At 59.7% G+C, this 14,595-nt stretch overlaps 1 protein-coding gene across 2 annotated transcripts in view; it reads right to left on the reverse strand.

Annotated features, from left to right (window-relative positions):
- Nucleotides 1-478: 478 nt before the first annotated feature.
- The window catches only part of Jup (junction plakoglobin), a 17,753-nt gene continuing 3,636 nt past the window's right edge, over nt 479-14,595 (reverse strand). Inside the window, exons 2-14 of one of the 2 annotated variants that reach the window (XM_004633761.3) lie at nt 11,054-11,266; nt 9,234-9,493; nt 8,896-9,134; nt 6,587-6,788; nt 5,889-6,033; nt 5,693-5,796; nt 4,834-5,172; nt 3,450-3,605; nt 3,230-3,349; nt 2,085-2,235; nt 1,861-1,982; nt 1,404-1,443; nt 479-1,253 (exon numbers count right to left, since the gene is read on the reverse strand). In XM_004633761.3, coding sequence (XP_004633818.1) covers nt 1,102-1,253; nt 1,404-1,443; nt 1,861-1,982; nt 2,085-2,235; nt 3,230-3,349; nt 3,450-3,605; nt 4,834-5,172; nt 5,693-5,796; nt 5,889-6,033; nt 6,587-6,788; nt 8,896-9,134; nt 9,234-9,493; nt 11,054-11,261 — 2,238 coding nt within the window. In that variant the 5' untranslated portion in view covers nt 11,262-11,266 and the 3' untranslated portion in view covers nt 479-1,101. The other variant, XM_023718040.1, reaches the window with a different exon arrangement.

Below are 14,595 nucleotides of genomic sequence, written 5' to 3' on the forward strand. Positions count from 1 at the left end.
CGAGCAGCTACGTCATCGCAGCACCCTGGGAGGCCAAGGCAGGAGGGTCCCACGTTCCAAACCAGCCTGGGCAAGGTGGGGATGCTTCCAAGACTCAGAATAAAGGGTGCGGGAGCACACACCTGCAATCCCAGCACCTGGAAGGCCGAGGCAGGACTGCTGTGGTCAAGGCTAGGCTGGGCTATACAGCAAGACTGTCCCCCAAAAAAGCCTCGTACCTGCACAACCGGCCAGCACCCTCTGCAGCAGGCTTTTTCCTGGGTTCCCATCCACTCCAGTAGAAATGTTACTTTTATTTTTTACACAAGGCCTCACTATGTGGCTGGTCTCAGCTACCCGCCTGCCTCAGCCGCTTGAGTGCTGGGATGGGAGGCATGGGCCACTCTTCTCTCTAGGCCCCCTCGTCCCCTGCTGCCAGCTGGGGGCACTGGGGTCCTGCCCAGCAGGTTGCCGCACCCCACCCACCCCTCAGCGCCCGCTCCACTCAAGTGTGACTTTTATTTACTTTGCTTTGGTTGATACAAAAACCCCACCAAGAACCAAGGGCATGAAGCGATGATAAGAAACCCCTGCTGGGGCTTGGCCCCCACCACAAGCAAGAGATGGGGTCCACAGCAGGGGACAGGAAGCCCCTCACCACACACCAGAGGGACAGCAAGAGCACTGCTGGACCCGCGGGATGGGGACAGGCCGGGGAGGGGCTCCCTGTGTTCCCATGTCCTGAGCTTCCAGGGGCCTTTGGGTTCTGGGGTCCTGGCCTGGGCACGAGGCCCTGGCGCTCTGAGCAGTGGGGAAGGGGACGGGGAGGGTCCGGCGCCTGGGAAGGGAGCAGAGCCCAGGCACAGGGTCTAAAGCTTCAGCAGCCTGGACCACCAAGGGACCCTAGGCACCTCAGGGTACAGCGGGGAACACGGCCCGCTCCGCTCAGGCACTTTTTGGCTCACCGGTGTTCCTGTCACCCCAGCACCAAGCCACTCCCAGAAGACCGGGTCTCCCACCCCAAGCAAGGCCCGCGGGGAGGCAGCCAGCACCCCGGCACCCCTGTGGTTCCCACAGCACCCTAGAAAGCAGCCCGGTCAGAGCTGGGGCTCAGCAGTGGCCCTAGGCCAGCATGTGGTCTGAGGTGGGGTATGGGGGCCGCAGGCCGTCACTGTAGGGCAGGTCCATGGGGTAGTCACCATCCATGTCCAGGTGGTCCAGGGCGTCCAAAGGGACATCACCCGGGTACACAGGGCGGTAGGTGGCGTCCAGGTCTACAGGCAGAAAGGCAGGCGCTGGAACCTCAGCCTCCCACTCTACTGCTTGCCCTGAGCCCCCACCCGGGACCTAAGATGGGTACAGGGGAAGGGCGTGATGGCCCTCACACTGTCCCGTCCTACTCACACACCACGACAGGCACTCACCGTCAGCGTAGGGCTCGTTGATGGGGATCATACTCTGGGCCTGTGGGGACAGAGGACACAGCATGGGGCTTAAAACTGGGGTAGCCAGGCATGGTGACACACACCTACAGCCATGGAAGGCTGACGCAGGAGGATCATAAGGAGTTCAAAGCCAGCCTGGGGTACATAGTGAGTTCAAAGCCAGGTTGAACTACACAGGCAGAATTTATCTCAAACGCAAAATGCAACACAGGCACTTCTGCAAACCTACTGTTACATATTCACTTGGGTGAAAAGAAATCGGTACATTTGTAGGTCAAGAACAGACCCACAACGCAGCTCAATCCGTTAGGTCCACCTACGGGCAAATCGTCCAAGTCAGGGGCCCGCAGCAGGGCAGCCCCCCCGCCCCCCAGGAGCACTTGCTGCGGAAGTGCACAACCAGGGAAGCGCTGGGACACCCCCGCCAGGCACTCACCGCCTCCCAGGCAGCAGGGTCGTGCTTGAAGAGGGAGTTGGTCAGCTCCACCGACACACGCTTGCGGTAGTCCGGGTTCTTGTCCTCAGAGATGCGGAACAGGACAGCGGCGGCGTAGGTGGCTGTGTGGAGTGTCGCAGTCAGGCGCTGGGACCTGGCGCCTCCCCTGCCCACCGCCCACCCCCGCCCGCCCCCGCCCGCCCGTCGGGGCAGCCCCAGCTCACCGGTGCCCTCGTTGCGTGAGTGCAGCAGCTCCATGAGCGGCGCCGAGGCCCCTTCCGCGTCGATGGCGTCAGCTGCCTCCTTGTCCTGGGCCAGCTCGCACAGCACGCCCGCCGCCACACGCTGGATGTTCTCCACGGAGGAGTAGAGCAGCTGCAGGGATGGGAGGGGGCGGGGTGCGGCAAGATGAGGCCGAGGCCAGGGGCGCCACCCTGCGACCGTGCCCCCGCACTGGGGACGCTGGGGCAGCAGCATGGCAGGTTTGAGCTCAGCCTGGGCGACTGACTGGGGAAGAGCGTGCCTCAAACTTAAAATAGGCTGAGGATGAGCCCAGGCACAGGACTGGGGCTCGGTCCCCAGTTCCTCAAAGGAAAAAGTTCACAGAGCTGACCTCGCACCCTGACGGGACAAGCCTGGCGTGGGCCACATACAGTACTCCTTGCCACTTCAGCAGTGGGAGACGGCTCCCTGAGGTGCACCTCCCTGCCTCAGCCTCCCTGCGCCCCACTGCTGCTTCTGCCCATGCTGAAGCCGTGCTCCATGTGCAGCAGCTTTCTCTGCGGAGGGCCCTGTGTGCCTGGCAGGTCTGCCTCTGTCCATGTGATCGCCTGCCTCAGCCTCCCCAGGGCTGGGGTGACAGGCATGTGCCACCACCCCTGGCTCAGGTACTTATGCCTTCAGCCTGTGTCTAATACCTGCACCATTTCCAGCTTGTTTCTTGGCTATTTGTTGTTGTTGGCTTTGATCTTTTGAGACAGGCTCGTTATGCAGTTCAGGCTGGCCTTGAACTCACTATTAGCCCACGCTGACCTTGAACTCTCAGCCATGCTCCTGCCTCGGGTTCCCTGAATGCTGGGGTGACCATGCACCACTGTGCCCCACAGTTTCCTTTTTCTTTTTTTCTTTTTCGCGGTACCAGGGATTGAACTCAGGACCTTGCCTTTGCCAGGCAGGCGCTTATGCTACTGAGCCATCTCCCCTCACGTAGCTGTTGCTGACACAAGAGGACTAGGACGTCCCCTTCCCCGTGATACGCTCCTGCTCTTGGAAAGCCAAGTCCTCCTGGGCGGCCCCTCCGCTCCAAGACCCCAGATTCCTGGCCCGGACCTGCCCTGCAGCCCAGCCTCCCCTGCCCAGGCACCCGCACCTGCACAAAGAGCGGGATGGTGTTGAGGCGGAAGATCTCCATGCGGCTCATGGGGTCTCGGGCCAGGATGTGCAGGGCCCCGGTGCAGCCCTCCACAATCTCCTCCATCCGTACACCATCCTGCACAGCGGGAGGGAGCCGAGATGGGACTGCGTCACTAGCGCCCAGAGCCACCTCCTCCCTCACCCCAAGTCCTGGAGATGGGGTGCCCGGGCCTCACCGTGTAGGGCTGCTGAGTGCCTGCGGCCACGTGGCGCTGGGCGTCCTGGTGCGCCTTGACCAGCAGCTGCACCAGGCGTGGGATGACAGCCGCCTCCTGCAGTGGCGCATGATTGGCGGGGCACAGGGCCAGGTTCCGGATCAGCCCAATGGTGGCCTGCAAGAAGCCCCTGTGTGTCACCTCTGCCGTCCCTGGAGAGGCCCATGGAGCATGGCTACCTCTGTGTCCCTCAGGCACATGCTAGCAGGTAATACCACATCAACACCAAGCTGCAGAATGACCCCACCCCAGCCCACCCTGACAGCGTGGTCACCTGCTGTTCCAGGCTCTGGGTCCCACCCATCTTTGCCCAAGGTGACCTCAAGCCCTGTGAGGTGACACCTGGTCCCCATAGGGCAGCTTGGGGTGCTGTCCCTTTTCTCCTCTGATGCTCAAGATGAGAAGCCAGGCAGGCCAAATTAAGCCAGCCAGGAGCCAGGTGAGCTTGGCACACCTATCACCCCACCACCTGAGGCAGGAGGATCACAAGCCCAGGGCCAGCCAGGCCAATTTAGCAAGATAGAGCTCAAAATAAAATCTAAAAAGGCCAGCCAGATAGCTCAGCAGACTAAAGCACCTGCTTAGGCGGAGTGCAGTGGCCAGGGTATGATCCCAGCGTGCCATTCCGGCGTCACCCCTGGGGCATGCTGAGAGTCACCCCTGAGGCACATGTGGTGGCATGTGCCTGTAATCCCAACACTTGGGAGGCTGAAAACAGGAGAATCACGAGTCCAATCTATGTAGTGAGACCCTGTAGACCTTGTGCTAAACACATAAAAATAAAAAATTACAAATTAAACCTAAAGAGAGCCAGGGCTCAGCTGGTTGGTGAAGTACTCGCCCAGTTTGCGTGGGGCGCTCGGTTCCACGCCATGGTTAAAAAACCAGGAGACACCAAGGTGTAGACACACCAGATGGTGTGTTCCCGTAACTTGTCCTGGTCATCTGGCTGCAGAGGATGTCCCTGCCCTGCCCCTGCGGCAGGGGCCAGACTCCCAGGCTAGTCACATGAGGCTGTATTTTCACCCAATGAATTCTTTCGTCTTTAATTCTTTCCGTGGGACTGGGGTTGGCAGCCAGGGTGTCATGCAAGGCAGGCGAGTGCCCCCCAGGCTACCACCCCGGGCTTTAAGTTTCCTGGGCTGCACATGAACTAGTGATCCTCCTGCCTCAACCTCCCAAGGGGTAGGATGACAGGCAAGCCCCAACACGTACCTTCTTATCTGCACTGATGCCTGCAGAAACCCCAGCCAGCAGACTCAGCCCGGGGGCTCCCACTCCCAGAAGTTGCCCAGGCCCCCCCACTCCTCCCAGCAGGTGCCACCTTGCCCCCACCGGGTCCCACCTTGACCAGCGGCCACTGGCTGGGCTGGTTCAGCAGCTTCACGATGCCCGGAATGCCGTAGTTGAGGCGCACAGAGTTCTGCGCCATCTCAGCCTCAGGGTGGCGGCTGGTGAGGTGGCGCAGGGCACAGACGGCAGGCTCCGTGATGTCGTCCTTGTCGCCGGCACGCAAGATGGCGTGGATCAGGGCCTCCACACCACTGTTCTGCGTCACCAGTGTCTTGTTCTTACTATTGTTGCAGGTCAGGTTAGACAGCGTGCCCGTGGCACACGTGAGGACGTTCACGTCGTCCACGCTCAACTGGTTCACCAGGGTCTTCAGCACACTCTCCAGGCCCTCCTGGGGACAGTAGGACCAGATGGGCACAGGCGGGGACGAGGGCTGCCTCGGGCCTGCAACCTCCCTCTCCTTCTCCCTGCACTGGGGATGGAACCCAGGGCCTTCACGCTGAGCGACACCCTCAGCCCCTCGTGATGTTTCCACTGCAGCCCCAAATGCCCCAAGCCAGATCCGTTTTCACAAAAACTCCTAACGCAGGAGCCTCCCGTCTCCCAGCCTTGGGGACCATGATGTGAGGTTGGAATCCAGCTGAGTGGGGAGTGCCATCCATCCCTGGGGGCTCAGTTTCCCCAGCCCGGCCACGGAGCGCATGCTGCCCCCACCCCACGGTTGCACAAGCGCGGGGCTCAGGCTGGTGCCTGAGTGGGCCCCCTTGCCGAGGAGTTTGCGGCCCAAGAGCTGAGCCAGGGCGCAGGACCCAGAGGCAGGCCAGAGCCTCACACCCACCCCTGCCGCCCTCAGGTCTCAGCCCCAGGTCCACACGGGGCCCCAGCCCATGCCTGGCTCGGGCCCTGCTCACCTGCTTGGTGGCCACATCCGAGAGGTTGCGCAGAGTCCAGAGGCAGTTCTGCACCAGGCGCGGGCTGTTGCTGGTCAGGTGCTTGCCGAGCGCCTGCATCCCACCTGGTGGGGACATGGGGCTCAGCCCAGCCTGGCGGCGGCTCACTACCCCCTCCTGCCCCACCCAGGGCACCCGACCTGCCCGCTGTCCTCACCGGCCTCCACGATGGCGGGCTTGTTGCTGGGACACACGGACAGCACCTTGAGCACGCGGCTGGTAGTCCACAGCAGCTTCTCGTAGCTATAGTTACGCATGATCTGCACCAGCGCCTGGGGGCCCCCGTTGGCCAGGATGATCAGCTGCAAGGAAGGACAGGCAAGGGCTAGCCATGGAGACTGAGCTTTGCGAGCCGGGGGCACTGATGGCCTCCACATGAGCCACACAATTTTGTGTTTTTCTTTTGGGACAGGGTCTCGCTAAGTAGCCCAGGCTGGCCTCAAACTGTAGCGACCCTCCTGCCTCAGCCTTCCAAGTGCTACAATGACAGGCATGTGCCATCACAAGCAGCTCCTTTTAGAGCTTTCAAAGAGGACAAACAGCCCCTGGGCACAGGAGTGCACCGGAGTTCCAGTGAATGTCTTTGGCCACCAAGGACAGCAACTGTCCCCAGTTGGGAAGGCTGATGTCCATGATGCCCCTTACAGTTTAGTTTATAAAGGGAGTAATGGCCGGGCATGGGTATGCGTGAGGCGGGGAGGCCGGGCCAGGAGAGCTCAACTCCCAGGCCAGTTAGTGAGACCCTGTCTCAGAATAAATCACAGAACAGGCTGGCCCGGCTCAGCCTGAAGCCCGGCGTCCAGTGGAGGGAGGCGGCCCTGTGGATGGTGTCGCCAGGCCGGCCGCCCGACCCACCTTGCTCTCCTGATTTCCGTAGGCCAGCAGCTGCAGGCAGTCGGTGGTGATGGCTAGGAACTTGGGGTTGTTCTTGTTGAGCAGTGGCACCATCTTCTGCAGCCCGTCAGCCAGGCGCACGGCCATCTTGGCGCCCTCCTGGTAGAGCAGCAGGTTGTGCAGGGTGGTGATGGCGTAGAACAGCACCGACTCCACGGGTGAGCTGCGGGCGGGGCGGCGGGGCAGCGTCAGGGCCTGGCCCCAGCTCCTCTGCTGAACTCAGCAGCCGGAGCACCGGCAAGGCCCGTGGATTCCTCCCAGCACCATGGAAGATAAAACCAGGCAGCAGAAGAGCGGCCCTGCGGGGCACAGGACCAGGGCTCTGCTGCACACCTGTCATCCCAGTACTGGGGAGGCTGAGGCGGGAAAGTGCCTGAGAATTCAGGGCTAGCTTCAACTACACAGTGAGAACCTGCCTCAAAAAGGAAGGACTAGGGACAGGCTCAGTGGTACAGCTCATACTTGGCAAGTGCAGACTCACAAGTTCAATTCTTGGTACAAAACAAACCACCCCCCCAAAAAAGGGAGAAAGAACTAGGAATATGGTTCTGCGGCTTACGCGCCTGCCTGGCAAGCACAAAGTACCGAGTTCAATCCCCTGTACCCACCCCACCCCCGCAAAAAAAGGAAAACTCCAGTAAGCAGCGGGTGGCTTCCCTTGCCTGCTGACTTCGTGTGTGTATATGTTTTTTTTTTGCGGAACGGAGAATTGAACTCAGGCCCTTGCACTTGCCAGGCAAGCACTTATTCCACTGAGCCATCTCCCCAGCCCCTAGTTTTTTAATTTTATTTTTATTTATTTTTTTTTACATTTATTTAGTGGGGGGGGGGCAGCTCAGCCCACCAGGGGGCGGGGCTGGCTGGCATGTGGTGCTGGGGGATTGAACCGCGGTCCCTGTGCTTTGCTTAGCTTAAGCTTGTTCTAAGTAGGTGTTTTAGACCACTGAGCCATCTCACCAGCCCCAGTTTTGGTTTTTTTTGCAGAACCGGAGATTGAACTCAGGCCCTTGTGCTTGCCAGGCAAGCGCTTATTCTACTGAGCCATCTCCCCGGCCCTGCCTGCTGATTTCTGTATGCTTTGTTGTTTTGTACAGGGCACTGAACTCGGGACCTTGTGCTGGCCCAGCAGGCGCTTGTGCCACTGAGCTACCTCCCCGGCCCCTTGCCCGCCGGTCAACTGTTTCCACTCTGCTGTCTGCTCTACGCTCACAGCATCAAGCCTGTAAGCCGCTTTCACTCTGCGCTCACCCATCAGCCGTCAGCCCACGGCCAAGACAGCCACTGTTGATTCTCCCTTGCCTTCTCCTCATGGATGTTTGTGTATTTGCTTCTTCCTGACATAGGGCTTCACTAAGCCATAAAATTACCCAGACTGGTCATTGCTCCAACTTGCAATCCTCCTGCCTCAGCCTCCTAGAGTGCTGGGATTACAGGTATGCAATTCCTCACTGACTTATACACACTTTAATATAGATGGGGGGGCTTGCGGGTTAGCTCAGTTGTTTAAGAGCCTGCTGGGGCAAACCCAGTCAGGCGCAGGGGACCGTGGTTCGATCCCCAGCTCCCCATGCCTTACTAGGCCTGCCCTTAAGGCAGCCTAAGCCAGCCCCCTCAAAAAAAAATCCGTAATACAGTTGGAACAACACACAAAGGGTATAGCTCACTGCCCATTTAACATTATACCACAGCCAAGCGCGCTGGTGCACTCATGTCATCCCAACACTCAGGAGGCTGAGGCAGGAGGATCGCCACGAGTTTGAGGCCAGTTTGGCCCATGTAGCGATTTCCCCAGCAGCCTGAACTACATAGCCCAACCCTATCTCAAAACAAACAAAAATTTACAGGTCTGCACATTTTTAGGAATGTTTCAGTAATATTTTTAACGGCTTCCATTTCTACTTTTGGCATTTTTTGAGGATGTCTCACTGTACAGCCCAGGCTGGCCCTGAACTCAGTAAGCAGCCCAAGCTGGCCTCAAACCACTGAGGGCGAACCCTTCAGGGCTTTCAAAGGTAACAAGCAGCGGGCTATGGCACAGATGGCGCAGGTCTGCCACCACTGCTCTCTGGACGACCCTGTCTCAGCCTCCTCCTGCATGCTGGGTTACAGCAGGCACCCCCACACCCAGCTTGCTGGATATTTAAATGCAACTGTCAGGATCCCTTGAACTCAGCTATTCTCACATGGAGCGCCCAGCACCCCATCTACCGGGGGCAGGCCCTACACTCCTCGCCTGCTTCCCCTGAGATCCCTAGAGGCCCGGGCAGCACCTGAGCATGCGGACCAGTGCGGGGATGCCACCCGACTTGAAGATGGCCAGGAGCCCCTCGCGGTGGTGCGACAGGTTGTGCAGGATGCTGGTGGTGCAGCGCGCCGTGTCCAGGTCACTAGTGTTCTGCATGGTGCGCACCACGGCAGCCACGAGCTGCGGGGAGCCCATCAGGGCGCGGCGTGACGCCTCCTTCTTGGACAGCTGGTTCACAATCAGAGCCGCCTTGGTCACCACCACCTACAAGGCGGGACAGGGAGCTCAGACGGACCCTGGCCAGACGCCACTGCGGCGCCCGGGGGTCCAGGTCAAGGCCATCCACCCTGGTGTCCCACGGACCGGGTCCTCGTCGTTGAGCAGCTTGGTGAGCTCCGGCAGCGCCCGTGTGGCCAGCTCAGCATCGTCCTGGTAGTTGATGAGGTGCACGATGGCCGACTTGAGCAGCTGGGACGGCTCAGCCAGGCGCTGCAGGTTGGTGGCCTGGCTGTCCACCTGCGTGGCCAGCAGCAGGGAGCTGTCCTCGTTGTTCACGCCCGGACACATGGCCTCCCGCACGCGCTTGGCCCTGGCTGTGGTGGACATCTGATAGTCCAGGTCACCTGCAGGTGGAGGCAGGTAATTGGCACAGGACGCAGGCGGCACAGCAGACAGACAGCCTGTCCCCACGACCTGTGGACCAAAGCTGGGCACAGGCACCAGTATACCATGGCCCAGCCACACAGGGGCCATCACTCAGCAGTCCCACAGGAATGGGGCACCCACCTGTTCTGTCTCACAGGATTCTTATGAGAGCTCTCTTAAAATTGTATTGATTTTTGTCTTTGTAAGAGAGACTTTTTTTTTTTTTAATTTTTTTTTTTTGTTTTTTGCGGCACTGGGCATTGAACTGAGGGCCTTGCGCTTGCCAGGCAAGCGCTTATTGTGCTGAGCTATTTCCCCAGCCCTGTAAGACAGAGACTTGCTATGCAGTTCAGGCTGGCCTTGAGCTCACTGTGTAGCCCAGGGTGGCCTTGAACTTGGGAGCGAGCCTCCTGCCTCAGCTTCCCAAGTGCTGAGATTACAGGCGTGCACCACTATGCCAGGCTTTTGTACGATAATTAAATATCATACTATAGTTGTCACCTGCTCTCAGAAGCCCAGAGCTGGGCCTGGTGGTGCTTGCCTATAATCCCAGCAATCTGGGAGGCTGAGGCAGCAGGATTACAAGTTTGAGCCCCACCTGGACAACTTAGCCATTTAGTGAAATCTTGTGTCAAGGGCTGGGAAGTGGCTCAGTAGAATAAGCACTTCCCTGACAAGCGCAAGGGTCTGAAGTTCAATTACCAGTTCCACCAAAAAAATAAAAAAATAAATCTTGTGTCAAAATAAAAATTTTAAAAAGGCTGTGAGGGGGGCTGGGGAGATGGCTCAGTGGAGTAAGCACTTCCCTGGCAAGCGCAAGGGCCTGAGTTCAATCCCGGGTTCCACCAAAATAAAAAATAAAAATAAAAATAAAAAGGCTGCAAGGGGTTGGAACTCAGTGTCAAGGCTGAGTTTCAGTTCAAGCCCACGACAGCTTTTTTTTTTTTTTTTCTTATGTGTTTGGCACATGGTCTCACTGCGCAACTCGGCCTCAGCCTCCCCACCTGGTCTCGGCCTCAGCCTCCCCACCTGGTCTCGGCCTCGGCCTCCCCACCTGGTCTCGGTGGCGGGCTCAGCCAGCCCAGCGTGTGTGGTGCTGGAAGAACCCCAGTCTCTGCGCTTGCCTAAGCAGGCACTTAGTCCGCTAAGCTATCTCGCTGGCCCGAAGTGACTCTTTTGAATCCTTATTATGTGCCTGCCAGTGAGCTATGTTTTTCTGTTTTCTCATTAGCTCTGACAAGAACCCAACACAACGAGCGAGCAATCACCCTGCTTCGCACAGGAGAACCTGGGGTCAGCAGGCTGCTGCCTCCTCTTCCCTCAGCTGGGCCAGGAAGGGTACAGACAGTCCCCAAACCTCACTGCCCCCCCAAACACAGCCAGGCAGAGGCTGGGTGGGTGGCCGAGCACACCCAAAGGGGCCCGTGCAGAGCTAGGGTCACCTGCCCCCCCATCCGCCCAGGAGCCCCACGCGGTGCCCAGCCCACAACAGGAGTGAATCACCACCACCGCGCACGCTGCGGGGCCCTCGACCTCACCTGGGCCCTGAGACGCGCCCTGCGTGTACGTGGTGGTCTTCTTGAGCGTGTACTGGCGCCCGCAGGCCTCGTCCTCCTCCAGGACGCCCTTGCTACTGACAGAGGGCACGCAGGTATTGGCGCCCGAGTGGATGCCCGAGTCGTAGGTGTACGTCTGCTGCCACTCTGTCACCTTGATGGGCTGCTCGATCAGGTTCATCACCTCCATGGCGGCTGCGGTAGGGAAGAGCAGCAGGTCAGCTTGGCCCCAGTGGGCCCGTGGGTCCCGCCCTCCCCGTCCGGCTCCGCCCGGTGTCCCAAGGGGCTGGGTACTGGGCACCCTAATGCGCACGGAGCTGGCTGGCGACTCCGACCGCGCCCCTCGGAGGCGCTGGAAGAGGTGAGGCGCGCGGCTCGGGGAAGCGGTCCGACAGGTTCCTCCAAGCGGTGGCACAGGCTCCCAGGAGCCAGCCTCTCACTTTCGGGCAGGCCAAGCACGCTGGCCCTGGGCCCCCAGCTCAGGCTCAAACCTCTGCTCTGTGACCCTGGGAAGGCACCATCCCCGGCGGGCACCTCGAGGACCCGGAGCAGAGGACGCAGACCCGCTGGGCACACCATGGCACTGCTTGGCCATGGTGCCCTGTCCCTTCCAGGTCCCCTGGAGGCCAGGCTGAGGTACAAGGGCGCAGACGTCCACAGCCCTTCGGAACGCAGGCACGTGAGGTGCCCAGCCAGCCACCTCCCCAGCACCACACACAAGGAAAGCGAGGCAGGAAGGAGAGCCGGTGCCCCCCACCCCACCCAAGGCCGGAGCTCCTTCCCAGCGCTCCTCCGCCCTCCACCAGCTCAGTCCGGCCTCTTAGGGCACTCCCCTCACACCTGGCCGGGCAGAGGCGGCGGCGCCCCTCCCCCCATGACTCAGAGTTTCGGACTGATAAAGGGAGGCCATCGCCAGATGTGCACAGCTGCTGCAGGGAAGGACCAGAGGCAGCAGCCGGCCAGGCACAGAGGAGGCAGAGGCAGGAAACTCCCGCCCCTTGCCCCAAGGGTGGTCCTAAGAGCCAGCACTTGCCACCACGTGGGGGGGCACACCTATATCCAAGAACACAGGGTGGTGTCACTGTGAACACGTCCCCAGACCCTGCTCTGGCTTGGGACTAGCTCCTGCCTGACCACACCCCACCCTGACCAGAAACAGCAGCTCAAGCCAGAGGGCAGGGGGCTCCCTGGAGAACCAGCCCCCTGTTTAGTAGGAGTCTCTGGGAGGCTGAGGCAGGAGGGCAGCAAGCTCCAGGGAGCACTGCCTGAGCAACAGAGGGACCAAGCAACACCCTGACTCAAAACAGTCAAGAAAGGGCTGAGGCTGTGCTCGAGGTGAAAGCCTCAGGTTCAGTCCTTACTACTAGAAAAAGCGCGTGGGCACACTAGCTGGCTGGGGTGCACACCTAAACCCGGGACGTTGGGGGGCAAGGGCAACCTCAGCAATGTGGCCCAGACAATGCGGCCTGAGCTGGCCTCAAAATTTGAAGTTTTAAAAGGCTGGGAGGCAGACAAGTTTGGCGGCTCTGGGCTGAATCCACAGCTGTCACAGGACTGGGGTGCAGCTTCCCAGAAGACCCCTCGCCAATCCCAGCCGCCCGGGCCTGGCGCCAGCTGTGAGTTGGACAGCTGCCCAGAGAGGGCAGAGGGCTCCACAGCGGTCAGGGGGCAGACAGCCAGTAGGCTTTATGATCGAATTAATGTCAATCACACTAGCAGCCATAGTTTTTATTTTAGGGGTCCCAGGGATTGAACCAAGGCCAAAGGATAGCCCCTTGCCCCTTTTTGAGACTGGATCTCTAAACTGCCCAGGTGGACTGTAACTTGCAATTCTCCTGCCTCAGCCTCCCAGAGCCGGATGACAGGTGTGCGCCACCAGGCCAGGTTGGCAAACATTTTACTACTTCTAATTTCTAGGTGGAGAAACTAGGGCTCCACACTGAGAAAGTGGCCACCTCTGCTCTTCCCACTCTCCCCTAGAATTTGGGAGGCTCCAAGAAACCAGGCCAGGCCGAAGCTCCAGGCAGAGGCCACACCCAGGCTGCTGTCACCCCTCCTCACCCTGGGCCCAGATGGCGGCGTCCCAGACACTCCTAGCACAGCCCTGCCAGGTGCCAGCCCGGCTTCAGATGACAGAGACGGGAGGGGCCTGCTGAATGTGGGCCTTGTGCAGCGGGGAGGAGGCAGCCTGGCATCGGGACAGGAAGCTGGAAGACTGGCCCGTGGAGACTGCAGCCCCGCCGGTGTGTCTAAGCCTGTCCTGCCCCATGCCCAGCCCTGACTTTGACTATTTATTTATTATGTATTTCGTACAGGGTCTCACTACACAGCTCATGCTCATACTCATAGTGATCCCCCGTTTTCAGCTTCCCCAGCACTGGGATTATAGGCGAGCGCTACTGTCCCTGGTCCTGGCGGCCGGCTCAGCACACCTGGGGGTGGGGCTAGCACGGTATGTGGTGCTGGGAATCGAACCCCATCCCTGTGCTTGCCTGAGTAGGTGTGCTTAGTCCACTGGGCTATCCAGCCCTGACTTTGAAAGTAAGCCCAGTTGGGCGAGGGGATGCGTACCCCAGATCCCAGCGATGCGGAGGCTGAGGCAGGAGCATGACTGAGAGTTCAAGGTCAGGCTGGGCTACAAAGGAAAATTTGGCTGCAAAAAGAAAGAGGGGCCAGGGAGATGGCTCAGTGGAACAAGCGCTTCCCTGGCAAGCTCAAAGGCCTGAGTTCAATCCCCGGTTGTGCAAAAAAAAAAAGAGAAAGAAAAAAGAGATAGAGCTGGGCTTTAGGACGCCTGCCACAGTCCCCGGGTTGGAGACACCTGGTGTCACTCTACGGTGATACTGCCTGCTAAGCCAGTGGTCAGTGAGGGCATGGTGCTCCCCACACAGCAGCCCAGGAAAGGGACAGGACAGGGGTGGCGGTCACAACTCCCCTCGAGGCCTGGCCCTGCCAGGCTGTGGCTCCAGCATGGGCTCCCACCTCTGGAATCCTGCAGTGGACTCCGTGGGGGGCAGTCACTCCCAGAGGCGGGGGGGAAGGGGGACAGTGGGGATGACACAGGGCAGGACACTGAGGGGTGGGGGGAGAGGCAGTGGCCTGCTGAGCAGCCTGGCCTCGGGGACACTGGGGTCCTTAGAGAGGGGATCTCGGCCTCCTACTGGAAGCCAGACCCGGGTGAGCCCAGAGCACCTCCAGGGTGGAAAGACACTGAGCCAACCAGGGACAGCAGCAAGGGGTGACTAGGCTGGCTTGGGAGGAGGCTTGGTCAAAACTTCCCAGTGCGTGGTGATGCACACCTGTGGGATGCACACCTGTGGGATGCACACCTGTGGGAACAGCACCTAGGAGCCTGAGGCAGGAGGATCACCTCAAGTTCAGGACCAGCCTGGGCTACATAGTGAGACCAAAAAAAACCAAGGGCAAACCTTCACAAGGTACAGCAAGTGCTCCCACGTGAGGGCTACGGCAAGGTGCACCCCTACCAAGTTGGGGGATTTTTTTCTTCCAATTTTTCTTTTTTT

Source organism: Octodon degus, unplaced genomic scaffold (genome assembly GCF_000260255.1).
Source record: "Octodon degus isolate 3935 unplaced genomic scaffold, OctDeg1.0 scaffold00056, whole genome shotgun sequence".
Taxonomy (NCBI): domain Eukaryota; kingdom Metazoa; phylum Chordata; class Mammalia; order Rodentia; family Octodontidae; genus Octodon; species Octodon degus.